At 38.8% G+C, this 21659-nt stretch overlaps 1 protein-coding gene across 13 annotated transcripts in view; it reads right to left on the minus strand.

Annotated features, from left to right (window-relative positions):
• LOC132265308 (tropomodulin) overlaps positions 1-21186 on the minus strand; it is a 28484-nt gene extending 7298 nt beyond the window's left edge. For 4 of the 13 annotated variants that reach the window (XR_009468569.1, XR_009468567.1, XR_009468568.1 and 1 more), the window contains exons 1-5: positions 20657-21185; positions 1536-1688; positions 1293-1460; positions 224-347; positions 1-149 (exon numbers count right to left, since the gene is read on the minus strand). The exon at positions 1-149 is cut by the window's left edge and continues 72 nt beyond it. Coding sequence is in view for 6 of the 13 variants with exons in the window: in XM_059765902.1 (XP_059621885.1) it covers positions 1-149; positions 224-347; positions 1293-1460; positions 1536-1688; positions 20657-20731 (669 nt within the window). In the remaining 7 variants the exon portion in view is untranslated. Of the gene's footprint in view, positions 150-223; positions 348-1292; positions 1461-1535; positions 1689-4766; positions 5042-13446; positions 14157-20656 lie in introns of those variants that run through there. The other 9 variants (XR_009468564.1, XR_009468565.1, XR_009468566.1 and 6 more) reach the window with 5 other exon arrangements.
• Between the last annotated feature and the right edge of the window lie 473 nt (positions 21187-21659).

Raw genomic sequence — 21659 nt, forward strand, 5'->3', positions numbered from 1 at the left:
GTCTGTGTCATTTGGCGGCTCATTCGGGAACAGCTTCTGTGCACTGGCCTTTGTGATGCCATCCCAGCCCAAGCCGATTGGCTGACCCTTGTTCAGCAACGACGCGTGGTACTGATCCTGATTCATCATCGAATGGAAACCCAAAATAGCTGAAAAAGCGAGAGGAAATTTCAGGCATTTTCTTCCCTTCTTCTCAACCTTCTTCGCTCTTCTTCTCTCTTACCAGCCAAATCGATTATTTCCTCCTGAGTGGCATCATTGAGAGCATGTTCGTACTCATCACCCAAATCAATGGCAATCTGCTCCTCAGCCTCTCGCACCTTCTCCTCCGGCGGGGGCGGCATCCACTGCAAAAGACACGGAACTTCGATTAGCCAAATGAGAAAACTTTTCCCCCTCATTTTATCGCTCTTCCATCCGGACATGGATGACAATTACGTCGCGATTCATTGCTGCAGCACTTAATTGTTCCTCTCTAATCACCACTTGCAGTTACTATACTTTATCTAACTGTCCTTAAACTGTTTGATTGCCAGGCGTTATGCAACAACAGAGTCGAAGCACGAGCCGATATTCGCTTATGCAATAATGTAAACATTGTGGCGATCTTAAAAATAGCACGAAAAACGTCTAGTGGTCAAATCAAGGGAGAGATTGTGTGGATAAAATCTGTACATCACTTCCACAATTCTCATGAAAAAATCCTAACAATTCTCAAAAGACTCAGAAAAGAATAATTCATCAAATTCGCAACTGATTGTGGTTTTATCACACTGAAAATTGACTAGAAACTAACTGAAATCTAACTCACAACCTTAACCTTAACCTTAACTGTAGTATTCAGACAATATTTCATGATTTTCTTCCTCTAAATGCATTTTAAGGGATCTTTTTCAATGATAAATCTTAGAATAACACTGTATGTTCTTCAAGAATCGAAATTAGAATCTTTTCAGCTCAAAATTGCAGCTGTTAAGTGAAAGAAATTGAGGTTATGTTTGACTTTAGCACTATTTTTTACCACATAACTTCCAGAATTACGATTTTCTTTGAATACAAATGCTTAAATCTATCAATAAAATTATTATAATATTATTTACAGTGCAAGAATTTCTATTTTAAGTAACATAACCTAGAAAAATAAATCAAGATTCAGTTCTGGTTAGCAAAAATTGAACTTTCTGAACTTCAAAGCATCAGTGAATTGAATATTGCAAATTCTGAGCCCTTGGCTGAGCTGTACACCACTTCTGACCACAATATCTTCCCCTTGAGTTGAATTTCCATCTCACCTTCTTGCCACGAACTGTCCCCTTGACATAGGGCTCCAATTCGGGCACATCCGGCGTCTCCAGGGCCTGTTTGTTGATGTGCTCGATGAGCTTCTTGCGATTCAGCGGCCCCGTTGGCTCTTTCTCGCACTCATAATTGCACCTCTGGTTCGGCGGCAGAAAATTGTCCTACACAAAGAGACGAAAAACCACAAGTTTAGCGTAAAGACAGTGCGAAAACCTTGACCGTGACATTAAACTCACATCCGGATCGACTTCCTTTGCCAATATTTTTATCTCCTCTGGCGACAATTGCGCCAAGAGTTCATCCACATCCACCTCATCGTATTCACTCAGATCTTTGCCATACAGCTTCGCAGGTGTTGTCATAGTTGTTGTTTTCGTTGTTGAAGAAGTCTGTGGGGAGAAAATTGATTTTGTCAAATTATGTGCGCCAGAGAAATAACAAAAAACAAGATTTAAACTTGATAACTTGGCGAAAAGGAGAAAAACACGCAACAGTTTTTCGTTCCACTAAACTCAAAAATCAATGGGAACGTCATTGTGCTGCCAATATTGTAATTTTCTTCGGCATCGCGCAGACAAATTATGCGCTGCCACTTTTGCCATCGTCAATTAACTGTTAAAGTGAGAGCATTTATTCATTCATGAAAATTATGCTTTTTCAGGGGGGGGGGGGGGGGGGGGGGGCATTTTGGGAAGGTTGTGATGATGCCAATCATCTCTGGTGTGACCGTGAAAATGCATTATGTGTTTGTGTCTCTCGAGAAGACACTAAAGTGCTAATGCATTTGCCAATTTTCACATCAAAGCCACTCTTAATCTCCCTCTCTTTGAGCCACTCTTCTTGGCTTAATGCACAGAAAACACAGAGAATATAATCTCTATATATTGCATTCGAGTGGAAAATCACAGATCAATGGATTTCCCAAGACATTTTACGCTACAAAAGCGTTCTTGAGCTCCAAATGACCCTTTGGAGGGCATCATGGAAATGAAATCTATATCGATTGTTTTGCTTCAGCATTGGAAAGTTCCCGCGTGACACCGTTTGAGAGAGTCTTGAGGCATTATTTATGGGCATTTGCGAGAAGCCACAAAAGTATTCAAGCAGAGGAACGGGTTGTGCTTTGGCGAAATTGTCGGAAAGATATTTTTCCCATTGTCGAGTGGTAAAATATTAAAACTCTCTTGCCCAAAAGTCTCAAGTTAATTGTCTTTTCCCTTCGGTTGAGGCAACTTCTGTTTTTTTTTGCATTCACGAGAGTCCATTGCATTAACATTCGACGTCCCATTGTTGCGCGATGGTTTTCTATCTCGCAAAGCAGAGAGAACAAAGGAATAGTAATTCCTGATGACACGGCCAGATACAATATAAAGTTATAGGGAAGAACATGTCTTCAGCGTCCATTGTCTTCGGCCTGTCTCTCAGCTGTGCTTCAGCGCTTTGTGTGCGCCTTCGTGACACAGAGCGCGGCGCAATTTCCTCAGCAAGACACCCGGTCTGGAGGCTCCGCTTCCGCGTCGCGCCGTGGGAGTCGTCTGGGCACGAGAGACGCGCCTGTCTCAGGCCGACCAATGCATTCAACTTTCCAGCAATTGGCTGCCATATAATCAATAGTTTGTACACGTAAGGCACAATTTTTTTTCCCCTCAAATCGCACACACTATCAATGGTGAAAGTCTCCGCGCGTCGTGATAAATCAACACAAAACAGATCGTCTCTCTTTCTTGCTCGGCAAAGAAATAATAAGAGTACAACACTTTCGGCCGCGCGTTGCCAAGATCGAAAGAAAAATGGAAATGGCGAGAAGGAGAGATAAGAGAGTGAAGTAATTGTGGATGGACAGAATAATATTTGTATTTCATGTGGACGATATGGATGGCGGAGTGGCTTTCGAGTTGTAATGTTAATTAAAAGGAAAGTCTTGCATAAGTATTTTCTACCAATATTTACATAATAAATACGACATGTTTATAAATACACCACAGCAATTGCCCATCCAATTCATTTATACTTATATTTATTTCGCCTCATTGAGCTTTTATGAATAAATTACGTGGTCAAATAGACATCATGATTGTCAACATCTCTCTCAAAGTACACGAGATTTGCGCATCTTTGGAGTGAAAATTCACGCCGGTTTCCCGATAAAATCAAGTGAAAATGGATGGTGTATTTAACAAATGAAAAGGCCACAATATTGCTTTCACGTGCGCTGTAAATTCACAATATTATAACTTCCATAATTAGTGTTTTCAATTTGCAGAGGGAAATTTCTTCTGCATTTTCTTCTCCACAATGCGCCGATCTCTGATGTCAACAAGCACTTGAAGAAAAATAATAATAATGTGGGAGAAAATTAACAATACTTTTTTTTGCTTCTGCTCATTTGTGATGATTTCAAAAATTAGTGTATTAAAGCACATAATAAATGAGAGGAAAAAGAGTGTGAGAAAGAGGATTTTCATCTACAAGAAATGCGCGCGAAATCATTCGCCATCTGCAGAGTTTGCATTGTGACTAAACAGACATTCAATGATAACCTTGTGCCACTGAAAATTATCAATATTTTTTAACCCATTTGTGATATAAAAGAAAGATAATTGCTCAAGGATTTTTATCAGTCACTCGATAAAAGTGTAATTTTAACGAGGATGCTTCAATGAAGTGGCTGAGAAATCAATGCAAACATTTCCACTGAGAATGTCTCCATTGGAATTAAGAGATGTTATTTCACGTTATTCAACCACACTGAGACGACTGAGACACTTGATAATGCTGCTCATAAAATACCATAAAAGACACTACTCTCTGTGACATAACGGCCTGATAAAAAATAGTTGGTAAACACTCCAATTCGCACTGTAATTGCTGATGAAAACCAATCCCAGAGTGACGCTCTTTTCTTCTGTATTTAATTAAGAATAATTTATATAGAGGTTGTCGTGCTCATGCTTTACCTTATAAATGCCCATTTTCCACTCCCTCGTCAAGTTTAATTATGCTTCTATCTGGAGAATTCCATTCGATTGGACAAATGCGCTCCAAATGGGAAAAAGTGAATGGCGCGCGGTATTTGACAATAATTAGGAACATACATAGTAACAATTCACTGACCTCGATTCTCCCAAACACACGAGAGCATTTACATGTGCATTTATCTGGGCAGCAGATTTTGCCAAAACATTCCCAGCATGCTCACAAATCGATATAAATCGTGATCAGTGGGTGAGTTTTCCTCTCTTTCTATCATTTGACTAAGCACAAGAGTGTGTGATATTGACAAAAAGCGTCTGAGAAGAGAATATATAAATGGAGAATGACGTCATATGTGGTAAGGAACTGTCAATGAGAGAAAAAACATGGGCTGGGCTTCTCAACTGGTCACTCAGTGCTTTTCCTACGGCTTTTTCCGTGAATTTTCCACTGTTGTCGTGGCTTTGAGTGCTTCAGGGTTTGTTTATACACACCATAGAATCAATAGTTGATGCGAGAATGCTATTTTCCGGGATGTTTCTCCAGTCAATTGGGATCAATTACAGAACTCTGTCACCAATTCACCGCGATTAATGAAAACCTCACACGAAATATGCCCACTATTTAGCCACAAACTCAACACTTTTGCACACAGATCGTCACAATGGTCGCGAATGGGTGCAATTTGATGCAGAAATTGACTGTGATTGATGGAATATTGAGCCAAAATACAAGAAGACCGAACCTCTTTTCACCTAGACGTTGTCTGAAATTAAAATGACGACCGAGGCAAATGCCGAATGCTGTAACAAGAGCTGTGGCTGTAGAAAGAAACGGCACGATGTCGCACAACATGCCGTAAATGGTCTTAAAACGCTCGCCATTCCGCTTCCACTTTGGCAGATTGTTAGGGCTTAAGAGGGGAACAGAGAGAAACAACCATACATTTTGCACCTTCTATATTGATTTTCACAGAGGCGAACTCGTGTTGAAAAGCATCGAGGGCGCTTCTTGGCTGTTGCATGTCAAGGAGTATGTATTTTTGTTGTTTGTTGGGGTTCTCGTACAGGAGGCGACATCGTCTATTTGAGGTTAGGTTTTAGCGAAAAATTCGGCCGTTATTTCGATCATACTATTTTTCATCGTGACTTCTTTTCGCGCGAAGTCACAATAAACCAACTGTTCATTCATTTCGCACGTTCTAATTGTCAATTTTCTGTGCAAAAGTTGAAGAAAAATGAATTGCAGTGCAATTGGCTGTGAGAATATCCAGGGATGTAATCCCCACGTCTCCTTCCACCAACTCCCACACCACGAGAGTGAGAAGGTGGTGAGGAAGTGGAGGAAAATCTTGAAGAAGTCGTCAGGTATTGAGAAGAAGATCATCAGAGTGTGCTCTGACCACTTCCTGCCTGACGATTTCCACCCCACTTCCCGAGCTCTGCAGGGAGAGTGGAAGTGCAGAAGGAGATTGAAGAAGGGAGGTAATGATTTATATACAATGCAGGTTGTTCTTTTTTATTATTTCATCTATAATAATTTTCAGTTTTCCCGACGAAAGTTGGGACATCTCCAGAGCTGAGCCGGGCTCATCCAGAGGCGAGTCTGGACCTCATCCAATCTCTCAACCCAGAGATTGCAATTCTATGTAAGTTTCAGAATAGAAATATGTGTAAATTGATTGACTTAAATGTGCTCTCGTATTTCACAGGGGATCATTCCTACGCAAAGATCATGCCCTGCGGTAATGGAGATGAGTTTGAGGAGAGAACTGCAGTCTTGAGAGACGAGGATGAAGAGCTGAATGATGTGATCCGCGATGAAGCCGGAAGTGACAAAGAATCGGAAGTAGACATGCTCTTCGACAACACAATCGAAATTATTTCGGATTATGAGGAGACAGTGGAAGATCAATCGATTGATAAGTTATTTTTTTTTATAATATTCAATAACTCTATATGGATTTCATTAATTTTTGCGAGAAAGTTGAATTTTACTTCCAAGATTCCACGATTTTCATCTCACTTTTAAAGTGAAAAAAAAAATGTTCTAAGAGACACGTGTGAATTTATTAATGAAAATGTGGACTGCAGCAGATATTCAAAAGATGTCTTAAATACTTATGTGAAGCAGAGAATTAGAAACAAAATAATTTACCAAAATAATCACTTAATTGAGAAGGAGAGAAGGGCGAATATGTATAGGAAAAAAGGGTGGGCGGCTTCACAGGAGCAAAAGAAAATACAAACATTCACAACTTGAATAAAATAATGAAAATCCGTGAAAAAAAGAATTGTTTAAATTTAAATTCCCGCGAATTCACTTCACCGCGAAACACAAATTTAACTATACATCTTCTTCTTCTTAAAATGGTCGCTTGTCGCCTCCTGTACGAGAACCCCAACAAACAACAAAAATACATACTCCTTGGTTGCATGTGGTGATTTTCCCACCTTGTTTGGCCTTCTGGCAAACGGCAGACACATGGTAAGACGAGGCGTATTTTGTGCTTAAAAGTGTACATTTCCCATGGAATCGCGATGCCCCCGGAGAAATATTTGCCCAGAGAGTTAGAAGGTCTGTTTTCCGAAAATTGATTTATTCCATGTCGACGGGTGAATTGAAAACTATCAAAAGGATTAATAGTCAAACAATTTTTCAGAAATTCGTCAAATTTACCTCAAAATACCATCAAATCGATCATTAGAGTGCTAAAAATTCTCTGCAATAATTATTTTCTCGATTTTTTCAGTTGCTTTTAATGACTTTTATTGGAATTTTTTAATAAAATATAACAATGTCAGTGAAATAACTGAAAATATTACTTTTCAAAGAGGTTTTTTATTAGTCTTTGAGTACATTTTATCCAAATAAGATCTAAAAATCAACTTCTCTAAGAAGTTTTCAAGTGAAAAAGTTGAAAGACACGTAAAGTATTACAATAATTCAAAGTTTAAGAACACTTTAGGAAAATCAGCAATTTTTCAGACAATTTTCTTAGAAAAACTGTTCGGCGTAAACGATAAATAATCTTCATAGTTTTCTATTCACCCGTCGATGTGCAAAACCAAAGATTGTTGTATGAATAATTCAAAAGTCTACTATTTTTATGAGTGATTAAATTGATGTTTTTAATAAACTCCACAGGAAAGAGACTTTTGCGACTCCGCATCGACCCAATGACCTTTCCATATTCCGTTTACCCACTGTTTTTTTTTCTCCAGAGTCAGTAAAAGTTGAAAAAGAATATACAATTTCGCTAAAGTAATTATAAATTTTGATAGAGCTCTCACTCAGAAATATAGGGCAGTGTGGATATTATTCGGTATGGTTTTCTCTGAGCATCACTTGTATTAATTTGCAATGTTATGTACCGCCTTTACTGGGCCATTAATTTCACACTCCTATGATGATCTGCATTTATACGAAGGCATCAGAAATGAAGCACTATAATAGCGTCAAATGGAAGAAAGTCGTTTGGCATTAAAACATGACGCGGTTTTGGTGGATGAAAGAAAGATATTCATGACAGGTGGAAAATTGTGCCCACACCTGCAATTACGCGCTGTTCTTTTATTCATGAACTGTACACACACACCTTGTGATTACATGATTTCCTGTCAATTTATCCAAAAATAAAGAGCAGCAAAAAAAGAAGTCCTTTGCTCGAAATTTTCTTCAGCGTTTCTCGTGTTAAGCAAACACGAGCAGATATGCACAATCTCTTTTTTTATATGGTCATTATCTTGATGTTAAACGCCAGAGATCATATACAAATATTAACTTTGTTATTAGGTAATTGTAACTCTGGGTAGAGTTACACAATTTTGCGTTGAGATATTTGCCATAAACCGAAAGTAAGTTGCTTGTAATTCCCACCAAAATCTACTCTGTTTTATCTTCACGGGAAACTAACCGCCACAATGTATTAATTGGGTAAGCGGATGTGGAGGAAATTGACTTCCCTCATCTTGATAGCTTTAAAACCAGGTCGTATTAATAGCAATGTCGAGGTGCTGGAGGAAGACCTTTTGCTGCCCATCAAAAGAAAACTGCCACACATTGTCCACAAAACCAGAAAGGGTAAATATGTGCGAAATCACAAGTGTTCACTTTGTGATTTGAGCAAACATGCCGCGGGATCTGTAATTGTTGTATAGAGAATTCGAAAGGTTTGAGAGAGCAAATGAACTTAAAAGCATTCACGGAGATCAAGGTGAAATTCTTTCATTGCCGATGCTAACAATAACCAACCACTTGACGCAGAAACACATGCTCAAGCGGAAAATGGACCAAGTAATTTCCGCAGAGCCTTTGTAAATTCCCTTCCCTGGAATTTATGCGCTCATGTAATGCTAATTGCAGAGTCACCCTGAGAACGTGTGTGCAAAGTCTCTGATTATAGGGCCAAGGGGGAGATAATAAGTCTTAAACATGTACAACAAGCAATTTGTAGTCTGTTTCCACATGAATTCCCAAATTTTATTGAATCTCTTAAGTTTCCATTTAATATTTCTGCAAAAATCCATTTAAAAATGCTTTTTTACTTACATAACCTAGAAAATAATTTTTATGATCGATTCTGCGTAAAAATCGAGAGCAATCAGAAGAATTGGGATAATTTTTGAATAAAAGAAGCACTGAGGAAAGGAAGATTGTGAGTTTTCGAACAATTCCTCTGAGCTGTACACCACTTCTGACTGTATTATCTCCCCCTTGACAGGACAGTTCGAGGTGTGTTGAGAGTGATGCGACTCGTGGGAAATTTCTCAGTGGCAAAGGATTTTTATGTCCACGGGCGAATCTTTCTTCTTCATTGTGCAGTTTTTATTGCTCAGCGTTGGAAAGTCACAGCGAAATGCTTCAGCAGATGGATTTTATGTTCCTTGGCACCCACTCAGGACTCAAGATGGTCCATCAAACACCCTCATCCACTTATTATGTCGTGCTATATTTGTCATATTGAGAAATCATTCATTTCCTTTGCCAGAAACCCTCGAAGGTGAAAAGCTGCTTTGATTGTCTTTGTCTCAGTGGTAAATAAAATTTGATTTCAAACTGGATTAATTGACCTCAAAAGCCCATCTTGTTTCCTGGAAGGACACTTTCCGTTTGCGCACTTCAAAGGGAAATTCTCTGTCAAAGGCTTGATTTGTGCATTGATTGCGGGGAAGAAAAGCTTTTCAATGCCATTGAATGCTGTTTCGAAATGTCTTTCCTCTCAAAGAAGCAGCACATTAATTTGCGAGAACACTTTCAGCTTCAATCGTTCTTCATTACATATGTACATATGTATCACTTAATTAACGCTCAACAAAGCTGTTCAATTTTCAACAGACATTATTCACAAAGTTGCAAATGGGATGTCCTGATGACATTCTCAAGCCATTAATTGTGCAGCAGAAGCAGCGGATCTTAATGAGTATTTTCTGGCAATTGATTAACATATTGCAGAGACGCACATCACCTTGGTCGTCGTGTGTGCAATCCATCCGCGGATCAGCTGAGCTTTCATCATCACGCGGCTCTCGTGAGTGTGCTTCGGGGGAGTGAATGGCAAACTTTACACGCCGTGGGCAAAAGCAGCTGTCGAGAGCAGAAATAATTCCCCATTGGGAAGATTAAACTTGTCTCGTGTGCACTTAATTCTTGTCATTCATTCAATCTTTTTTCCTCTGCGCCATGGAAAAGAACGGCGAATGTCACACGAATGTGTACTTTTTCGTGGTCATGATTGTCGAGTCGCCAGAGGGTGGTTTATTTGTGATTTCTGTGATAGGAGAATGTCTACGAGTGGCAGAAGAAGCATTAATCTTCCCCACTTCACGGGATGGCGGCGCGATCGTTGAAGCCTGAGTTGAAGTTTTTTTTTCTGTGGAAATTCACTGAATTTTCCACGTCGCGCAAGTAAGTTCGCGCAACCCAGCTTCTTGGCATTCACCCAAAGGTCTATACTTGGAGATCATCGTCGTTTATTTCGACTGAATTATTTATAACCCGACCGTATGTTCAGCGGAAGACTCAGAACACTCGCGGCTCTCGGGCAAACAATGTGCGCTTCAGAGACTTGAAGATGTTCACACAAAAGCGCACTATTGTCTCAAATGCACTTCTTATTCCAGGCAGTATAGAAAAACCCCTTGAAAAGATAGCTTTTCATTCAAAATTTCCTCAGATAATCAGCGAAGAATTAGAGAAGAAGGCGAGACAATGTGTGGAAAATGTGTGAATTTTCACTGTGGCCATAAAACAATGCAAAATTATTAACACTGATGAAATTTTTATCGCACTGTCATTCAAATGTAAATTGCTTCACATCCGAGTGTTTACCATGGGGAAAAGGTAAATAACCGCAGCAAGAGATAAACACCGGGTTTTTGGGTGATGACATTATGCTCAGGAAAGTTGTGAAAATTACCCACAATGAATACTAAAAAGGGGGAATTGATTATCCTCGCGAGGCGTGAGCTTTTTCAGCGAGGAAACATCCTTAATTGGTGCATTAAATTTAAGCTTGCGAGATGGATATTTTTTCAGGCACTTGCCAAGGTGTTGAAACGCAATAATCAAGATAGAAAGGAAAATATTTTCATTGCTTCTCTCTCTCTCTCTCAAGGTTGGGGAAGGAAGGATAACGGAAGGAAAATATTGTCTTTAAAATTCTCCGGAAGTGACAAATAAAAGTCAGCCATTCTGGGATTATTCAATTGGAAAATTTTCACACATTTGCATCCCTAAAAGTTGACTTTATATAGCGTCTTGAGACTTGAGCGTAATTTTATTACACACGCCTTCTCATGTGCGATGTTTTATATAGGAAAAGTCACAAGGGAATCCAACATGCCCTTCACTGGTAATTAGTGACAATTTAGCATCTCGTTGTGTGATTATAATTTACCGACGCAGAATATTTTGGCAATCCTCTTACTTTCAACACGACGAGATTTAATTTTAAGTCATCTCAAGGAGAGGGTGACTTTTGAAGGTGCACCGAGTGAAAGCCATTTATTGTCGAAATAGATTATATAGAGTCGGAATAATTACCTTTCGAGGATTGCCAGAGAGATTGCATTTTCCACTCATATTTTCAAAATCAAAAGCGCGCGCGCGGGATTTTTTTTTGAGAGAAAATTGCGGTCAACGATTCGCTCTTTTGCTCTGAAATTCGCAAAAGAATGCCCATAATTTAGTGAAACATCAACCTTTCAGCAAAGGCGAAACATTCTATTCCACTGACACAGACAGCTTGAACCCAGAAAAGCTTGAAGTGTGAATTTGACATGTCACACAAAGTTGTCAGAGAAAAACACGAGAGCTTGAGGTGAACTTCACTTTTGGCCACTTTGAAGTCCCGCAGGAAAGTTTCGCGTGTGAAATTTCTTTGATAAACCACGCGAAACAAGGAGTTAAACTTTATCCAATTTGATTCTCTGATCAATATTGATATTTTGACGTCTGGAAGTGGTTTTTGTGGTGAAGAGAAATCTTAAGGCAAAAGGATAATTAGAAATAATTGCTAGTTACTTATTGATAAGAGCCTGAATTGATTTCCTCCCTAGAAAATTCTTGAGAAAATCAATATTTTCGCCTATTTTAAAGTACTTTTCAACTGAAAAATTAATTTTATCAAAATAACAATTTGTACAAATTTTACTAATTAAAATTCACTGCATATAGTGAACTTTTTAATGAAGGGCCATTATGAAAAAAGCAAACTTTTCCAGTGGTTTCAACATATGAAATTCTACCATATTAAACATATAAGCGCTTTCCCACAATGACGCAGGATTATTACGAGCGAAAATGTACAAAGGATTGCCTTTATGCGCTCAAATCGTATTTGCACACTGTTTTTCATCCATCCTGTTTATTCTGTGGACAATGGTGAGAAGTATTCACTCGACTCTTGTTGTTTGCCCGAATCATATAAACAAATTTCCCGGGAAATTCACATCATCCAGATGGTGAAATTGGAAGTGAATGGAAAAATGGAATGACAGCCAGACGGCGATGCTGTTAGTGAAAATACACTCTTATAAAGTTTTATAGTGCACGCGGTTGGAGGTATTTTGGGCGGTTGGAGTTTTTGGGGGAAAAAGGTGCAATGAACCGCGCGAAGTCTTTTTCCAGGCTCAAAATAGAGGGAATGTCGGAAGTGAGAGAATCTCAAGTGACAGACATCAGCGATCGTGAGATGCTCGGCAGAATGTGTAGGATATTTAGAAATGTTGAAAAAGAGTTACACTGTTTAGTTTTTTAGTATAATTAACCCAGATTCAGAAATCGACACAACGTCCAAATGATCCAAAAGCCACTCGCTGTGCGCGGTTGAGTTTGAATCCGGGAGAATGTGTATGGAGAAATGAGTGGAAATTTGGAAAGGCTTTTTCCCCCCACGTGGCTCTAAAAATGCCTTCGAATTTGTAGAGGGAAGAAAAAAATGTTGGGAAAACAACGTGCGGTAAAAATAGAAGAGTAATCATAAGGAAGGAAAATGTACTTACAATACATCAAAGATTAGTGCTAGTCTTAGTCAATATCTCCTATAAGTTCCAAGAATCGATTGCTTCGGGCAATCCATATGGCCTCTTGTATTTTTAGTGAATTGAAATTAATTAACTCTGGCCTCAATGACTCTCCAATCGATTTGTCTTTGCTCTCTCACTATTTGGACAGCTTTTGCTCGAAACGTGGCCAGAAAGGAGCGAGAAAATACAAGTTTAAAGCCCGTGAAAACTGCGAAAAACCCCAGAAACATCATGTTGACTGAATATAATGTGAGAAATAGTTTCAAAAGCGAATGATAAATTGCTATTCATAGCGCTAATTGATCAACCCCTTGATATAAACAAATGTCGTTTCGCGCCACAATCCAATGAGGCTGGGCGATAAAGAAGTGATCACGTTGACAAATTCTTCAGCATAAATAAATTTTGTCTGTTTTTCTGCCTTCACAATTGCGATGGCATTGAAGGAGTTCATCACGGCACTTGTAAAATCAGTGCTTAAATATAGACACGGCGGACTTTTCCCGCAAGATTACACTCTTTTTTTTCTTCTTCTTTTGCTTTCCTCCTCTCATGCCAAACGGAACAGTAGAAGAACATCTTCCCCAGATTTTGCGTGACGCTTGATGTCTGAAAGTTTTCGAGGGATAACCAACATATTACAAACCTTTTGGATTGTTTTTCTCGTCGTCGTTTCCCGTCTCCATTCTGTCAAGTATTCCATCTTGATGATAAATTATTGTTAATTTCGGTGCAACCACGGCGTGTGGACGAGATGACATTAATTTCTTCACTCAACTGAGAAAACTTTCTTTCTATATTTCACTCAATTGCCACACCCATATTATGCAACTCCCATTTAATCCCTCACACACTATGTTGCAGAAGTTGATGAATTTGCTGCTAAAATGTGCCCATTTGTCGTCCAAAACTCCCTTGCAACTCTCGCTTGTGTGTGGCTCTTCTCGAGCGTCCCAAATGTGGAATTTCCCACTGAAAATTTCTGCAAATACTGGAACTGCTGCACTCAATAGTTTGTCACTATTACTGGATACAAAGTGTAGGAGTTTTGGCTGCTCTGTGGGCTGCAAAAACCACCCCCAGAAGACACAAACGGGGAGTTTTATATTATTTTGTCACTCTGTGTCACACCACCCACATCCGCAGAGGGTCACTTTTCCAACTTTAATTACGAATTTCCTCACACCAAGTCTTGCTCTCTGTCACACAATAACCTTTTGTGTATCATCCATTGTGGGTGGGAAAATCCCTGTAACTCGCGGAGCCGAAAATTCTCACCACAAATGGACAAAAGTTGATCAAACGGGTGGCAATTTTCCAGCAAGTATTGTACAATTCACAGGCATTTCCCAGCAAGAGACAGAGAGAAAAGCCCTTGCTTGATCACAGAGCACGAGTTCTTCCGCAATTTTCCAATCTCGAGTCCTTGCACCTTCCACACTCGGAGTCACACTGAAGTCATTTATTAACCGTGTGCCGCCGTGGCTTGAGTGTATCCATGTGAGTATTCTTGGATGAGAGTTTCGCATATTAATAAAACGCGCTTTAAAATTTTCGTGAAAACGTCTGAAAAGCCAAAAGAAAAATAAACACACAGGAGAGGTTGGTTGGCTCTCTTGTTGGAGTGAATGGATCACACCAAGTGTGAAAATTTTCTGTGTGGATGTATTCGATTATATACCACGACATAAATTCTCCGCGCTGGCTTTTCGCTAATCACGAAAAGTGCCAGTGGGAAATTCACATTAATATTTTTACAACTCAACAACTGACTAGAAAAAAGAGCATCTCGCTTTTTTCACCTCTCTTCATCTCACTCGCATGGCCTGAAAACATTTCACTACTTCCGAAAATAATTACTACTGTTTTCGCTTATATATGTATATTTCCTTCACACTTTTCAGGCTTCTGGAATTTTGCAGATTCCACAGAAAAATGCTCAAGTGTTTAAGAGTTTCTTGAGATTTTTGTATCTGTAGAAATAAAACTGTTGCTTTTTTCTATGGAAAATAAACCTACTTAAATACATATAATTCATCTATAAGAAATGTTTATCGATGCTGAAATAGCGTGACATTTACTGTTGTATTTAATATTTGGCTTGAAGGAGAATTTCACAGCAATAATAATGATACATGAAATGCAGAAAGGATGTCCGAAGAATGGGCGTTTTTGTTAGTCATTTAACACGCGCGCAAATATCGTTATTCGTCATAAATTGAATATGATCCTCACTCATCAGCCTCATTACTTCTGACGCAATGTTCTAGACTAGAAGCTTGCATGATTGTCACTGAAATATTGCTCGTGACGTAAATTCGACGTAGTAAATGAGTAATATTGACTATTTGTCCACTTTCCTGCACGAGTTATGATATATTCAGCCAGGAAAGTGAGGTCAAGTGACTTGCCGGAAAAGACTAATCCGTAAATTTTCCATAAGATTGAAGATCGATTTGTCAAAGCAATATATACAATTTTCACCGTCATGAATAATGCGAAAATGCGATTGAATTTTTCTCCGTCTTTCTCTTCTTCTTCGAGAGAGCGGAAAATTTCGCCAACATCTGACTGGCATTTGTTAGACAGTCGTCGACCAGGAACAGGCATTCTGAATAAATTCTGAGAGATTTGAAATAGTGTGTGATAAATATTGGGCCAAGCGATTCACCACCTGTTTATTTATATTAAACATGAATAACATTTCTTTCTTCCTTCAATCGGTCGGAAGATCCTCAAATGTTTCGTCGTTCGGGAGAGACACACAAAGAGCATCCTTGCCCATGTGAAAGATCATCTTAGTGAATTTATTCTTTAATGTACAATTTAATATCCGTGTGTAGTTGGCTCAAACTCTCCACGATCTCATCTATTTTTAATTGTTGAACTAAATTTAGCATTTGTGCGTGTTATTCTCTACTCCTATAGCTTTTTCGTGAATAATATATGATGACAAGAGGCAGTATTGAAAGTCATACATTTCACTACAAGATGAAATTTACACGAAAACGCCTTTATTCGTCCAGCAAATGCAATGTTCTCCTGCAAACTGCCATAAAGAAAGCTTTGTTGAAAAGTGCATTTTCTTGCACGAGAGACTGCTATTTTGATGTCATGCTCAACTATAGACAGCATCCTTTGGCTCCTTTGTGCTTTTTCATTGTTAAAGACTTCCCATTGAGAATTCACTGTGTCTTCAGTGCTGCTGTTCGGCATGCATAAAGGGAAATTCCGCTTTGCTCTCTATCAAGATTTTGTATGCTGAGAGAAGTCCAATGTTGGCCAAAAGCTCTCTCCGTGTTGATAATTTATTTTTATTTACGCCAGCCGACAATCGAAATTCCTCGGTTCAAGGTGAAAAAGTGATCACATATTTCTGTGAAGGCACAGTCGCACTCCTAAATGCTTGTACAAATTGCGACTTGTAAAAATTTGCCAGGCATTTTAATGGCAACAGAAAGTGAAAGGAAAGATGCGGTAAATCATTTGCAAATTGGGAGCAAATTCAGTGAGATTTTTCATAGTGAAAAATTGAAATTTTTTCCCACTTAATGCAATCGCACTAATGATATGAATTTATATGATTTGCAATATAAAGTTTTGAGCCAAAATTTATAAATAACACATGTCAGTTACTCCAAAATTTATCCACATCTTATAAATAGTTTAGTCTAAAAATACATAAGACTGCATAGAAAATGCAATATTCAGCAATCTATAATTATTCGACATAACGTGATATGTTAGATGCTGTTCGATTAATTGAAATTGAACACAGATAAATTATGGGTTGTCTCAATGTTCTTTTCATCAATTTTACCAATAAATATATATGTTTATGATCCAGTAAATTACACGACGCGTCATGCAATTTTAATTCTTCTTGCAAACACTTTTCGTGTTTGAATTTATCAATTTTTAATCTGTTCTCGAGAACAAATTGTTTTGAACAAACCGCAGAAAGTGTTGAAAGAAAAAATTCCGAGAACATCTATCCATAATCCATGAAAGAGAGAAGTTCACGAGGTGTGTAAATATTTGTGTGTTTCACTGTATAGTGAGACGCCCAGGAGAGTAAAAACAACTTTTTGATACAATATGAGAAACTAATTTTGAATTCTCAAAAATAACACCGCCAGGAACATTGAGGAACAATTTCCGGATGAAAAGTTCGCAAGTTTCCAAAGTAAAATCAATTTTATAATTAGCACAGTTTTCACTCATTTTATGCAACGACCATTGAGAATAATGCACTTCACCTGCATATGGATTTTTCTGCTGATGGAATTCCTTGTACGGTTGCGCAATGATTGCTGGCACATCAATTGTGTGTCTGTGTGTGCCATCATAAGTAAATATATTCTGCATTATTTTAGCATAACATTATATCGACATGTCGCTGATTGCATGAAATTCTCCTCCGCATGATTCTCTTCTCTTTTCCAACCGTGTGTGTGTTTTTCTCTCATATCGTGGCGACTATAAATAAAATAATTAATTCTTAATGAAGAGTTGATTATCTCGCTGTGACTAACGATGCATTGAAGCGGTCATTAGCTTTGAATGTTGGGCGATGACTGCAAAATCACTTTCTATTGTGCAACATATTATACACATTATGTTGGGTCAGTCGCAGCGGTGAAAAGAGACATTGTGACCCGCGACCTTTCATCCCTCTCGGCAAGCACATTCCCAAAATTGCCGCCAAGAGGTTGCTAATTTTGATTTTCAGAGCTACAGAGTTTCATTCAAAATTCAAACATCTTAGAAAATAGGATCACAAATGATCGATTCTGTGCGGAATTTAGAGAAAGGGTGAAAAATGAGATAAATTTTGGCAACTAAAGGGCAAAAACTTAAATAGAAGATTGTGTAAGACACATGTATTTTATGGGTGTAAAAAGATAATTGTCCTAAACTTTAAGAAGAACTTATTAATACTGAATGATTAAAGAACATTTTATGGTTTTAGATATTCTAGAGGTTCTCGTTTTGGCAAAAATTAGAAAGTTTTTCCATTGTCACAAAGTTTTAATAAGTATTAAGCGAATAAGTATTTAAGCAATTTTGTCTATTCATTGCGGTGTTTTCAAGCTTTTCAGCTCAGAGAAATTCAATAAATGCATCGCGATGCACTTTAGATTTTCTACGCATCTCGAGTTGAGTGACACTCCATCCCCAATATAAGCAACCCTTTGTCGCTGCTTGATATTTGCCCAGATCTTTGTGGGCGCACAGAAAGTGCCTCGCAAGAATGGTTCACTCTGGTGTGTATTCTTTCAAAAATTCCTTCCCAGTTCCACTCTGCAGCGTCTCGAGACGCGTCTCTATGAATGACGTCTTTCTCTGACGTTTCCCACTATGATCTTGGGCTGTACACACATCGAGATGAAGGCAATATGTTGTAAACTGATGTTCATTATCACGGTTCCTGTAGGAGGAGCGGATTTCGGAATTTCAAGGAATTTTTTTCCGTCCACCAGAGAAACATGACTCACTCAGCATCACTCTGTCACTGTGCGGTGATGTTTGATGAATATTATGTGTTTTCCCTTATTTTTCCCGCGGGGCAAAAAGCTCCCCCGTCGCGTGACTGAGAGTTGGCCTCGCTGGGAAAGCCAGATAATTAAGCTCATGGAAAGCTCATCTCCGCGACAAGTTCTGCTGTCGTTGCAACTCACATCCTGTCCCTGTGTCTATTTGTACGCAAAAACTGTACAAACAAATAAATTGGACAGAAATTTTGCTGTACAGCTCACTTGCCAAAAATTTTAAATTGAAAATTTTCTACTTTGCAGAATGTGCGTTATTTATGTGCAATGGGAGCAAGTGAGATGGACAGCGAGGGGAGGAAGAGAGAGAGAAAAAAATGACGACAGTCTAAAATTAATCTCCGGAGACTGTGAATCCCAATCACGTATGTTTAATTGTATGGCCGAGAGCGCAGTTCTGTCGCAAATTTGTTGTCATACATAAATTTGCGCCATTCGCCCAAAATTGTGCGCGGCCTTTATTGGGTGGGTGCATGATTAGTGGCAATTTTCGGCGCTTTCGATGAAGATTCATCATTTCCATGTGGCAATTTTATGAGCTTTAGTCGCTCTTGTGTCGTGATTTGTGCGCTGTTCATGCGAACATTCGCTGCATTAATTTGATTGATTTAATTGATCAACCAAAATCTCTCAAGTAAATAAATGCTTTATATAAATGCATGTCATGGTGAAGAAATACTGTATTTACTTCCTCAAATAAATGTCAATGAAGATTTTGCAGAAAAACATATTAAAACACTAAAGATAGCAAAAGTCAAGGGGCAGATATTATGGTTTTATTGCTTTTTTAGGTTATGTGATTGATTTAAACAGATTTTGACGATTAAATAACTCCTAAAAATCGTCAAATTTGGGTTCAAACTGGGAATATTTGTCTATTTTGTGTCGAAAAACTACAAATTGATTAAAATTTCGTCTTGAAAAATGTTTCTTTGCTTAGTTAGTAACCAATTCTAGTTCATTAGCTACTTTAAACGTAGGAAAATTGCGACATTCGATGTAATTACTCATTTTCAAGTAATGAAAATGAACGTTTGATCAGAATTTTACAGCAGAAAATGTTGCAATTAAGAATTTCTCTCATTGCTTTTATCAATTTTACACTTACAAGACATTTTAATCGTATTTATTTCATTAAATGCCCATTTAATGTGAAGTACAAGTGTTAAGAAATGTAAAAGCTTGTGAAATATCTTCGCACTTTTGGTGAATGAAATAAATTTCGCGGGTTGAAGTGTATAACCTCATTTTCTTTCCTCCTCTCGGCAAATAAAGTAATTAATTCATTGATATTTTTCTGGCACAGGGAAATTTTTTTTTGTCGTCATCTCATTCCCAAAAAACCAAATTACTTCTTTGGCATTCGTGACGATTGGCGTTATAAAAATTCCTTGCCAAGATATTTTTCCCACATTTCCTTTGCAGAATTTTTCCCAATGAATTTTTCCACACTGACCTTGTCAGTGGTCTTGGAAGTTTTTGGGGAAATCAACAAGTTTTTTGTTTTTCTCTCCATCTTCCTCTTCACCTCAGTCTGTGGGTCGTCGTGTGGTGGAATAATTTGCTCTTTAGTGCAGAGTTTTGTGCTCGCGGGTTATGAATTAATACGTATAAATCATTCGCCACTTTCGACATCATTTGCGTTTCCTCAAGTTGATCGTTGTGTGTGCTTGTTTCGCGATGACCGAGATGGCAAGGAGGAAGACTAATCCAATTTTAGATACATTTTGTAATCCGTCTGCGAGATTAGGCTGCTGAAGTCGCGATTTGCCAGATGCATTGTCTCTCAAAATCTCTGCTCTCTGTGTGCAAAAGTGAACAATGAGAAATTCTGTGTTGAGCCATAGAATTTTCACATAAGTTTTCCCATGTCATTTAGTTTCGAGAGACGTTGCGAGTTGATGTCTAAAATTAATCTGAGTTTTGACCCAGCACTTCACAAATCCGTTAGAATTTTCAATCTTGCAAAATACTCTTGTGTTTATATGTATTTTTCCGACATTATTGAGGCACAGAGAAGGAAAGACGATGAAAAAACACATCTTTGAAGAAGAGAGGAACATCTCACTAAACAATCCGCACAATTCAATAGGCTTCGAGTCAACAGTTGAAGATGCCGCATGATGTGTTACATAAATCTCACAATTGTGATAAAAATATAGGGAAAAAGAGCGGAGAGATTGCAAAGAGTGTCGCGCGGGGGCGTATCTTTTTCTGCGGGGCGCCCGAGAGCCTCCTGAGCGGCGCCCCCAATTGGGGCTTTTTATTGGGGAGCTACAAAAGGGATTCTTTCCATATACTCACTTCCTGTATTTTGAAGCTCTTGCGCACCACCGTTCGGCGCACTTCCGTCTCATATGTTTCCTCCGTTTCCGCCATCTCGCTCTCCTGGACTTTTCCTGATGCCTTTCACCGATTTAAATCCAATTGCCGCAGCTGGCTGAGGGTCGTGCGGAGTTGCACAAAAGCGTGGTCAATCTGCACACGCACTGACTTCCGATTCACACTCAAGAATTTCAGTGTCTCTCAGGGAATTTCCTCAATTGATTGATTTCCTCTGCGGACAATTTGTCGCTAACACACACAAATTCACACCAGTTCACTTAGATCTTGCGCGAAAAATCCACCCAAATTCACCGGAGAATCCTTCACAAAAAATTGAAAAACCACCAATTGAACTGATCTCCGCGAAGAGTGAAAATTGAGCGGACAAAAGATCTTTCTTCTCAGTTGTGCAACAAATACACACAATTTTTGCTTCTTCGAAATGCTCCTCTATCCTCTCAGAAACGCTTCAGACGTTCTGCGGACCACTGATGTCTTAACCTAACTAACAAAGTGCGATCGATGGTGGACAGGCGAAGCTCCGGCAATCGTGCTTGGCCCGCGATTTGCAGAGCCGCCACTAAGCGCCATTTATTAAAGCTAATTTTACATTTTTCAACCGAACCGCGCTGTGAAAATCCGTTGCCATTGACTCGGCCGCAGCGCACACACACGCCGGCTTGAACAGAGTGAGAGAGGAAAAGTCCATGGAAAATGCCCAAAAAGGGGGAAAAGATGATAAGACAGCTGAGGCTCATGAAGACATCGACTTTCAGGCCAATAAAGTGCGTTTACCCGCCAAAGTTTGAGAGTCTCTTTGTTCCAACTAAAATTGTCGCACTCTCTTTTTCTTTGCAGAGAAAACTTTTTCCTGGCTGCGGGAAAATACGCCTCTGAGAATCACACTAATGGGATTTGCAATTCACGACGAAGTCTGGTATTTCGCGCGGAAAGAGCAGCAATTAGACGCAAATACAACTCT

The sequence above is a fragment of the Phlebotomus argentipes genome, unplaced genomic scaffold, assembly GCF_947086385.1.
Source record: "Phlebotomus argentipes unplaced genomic scaffold, Phlebotomus argentipes genome assembly contig_2, whole genome shotgun sequence".
Taxonomy (NCBI): Eukaryota; Metazoa; Arthropoda; class Insecta; order Diptera; family Psychodidae; genus Phlebotomus; species Phlebotomus argentipes.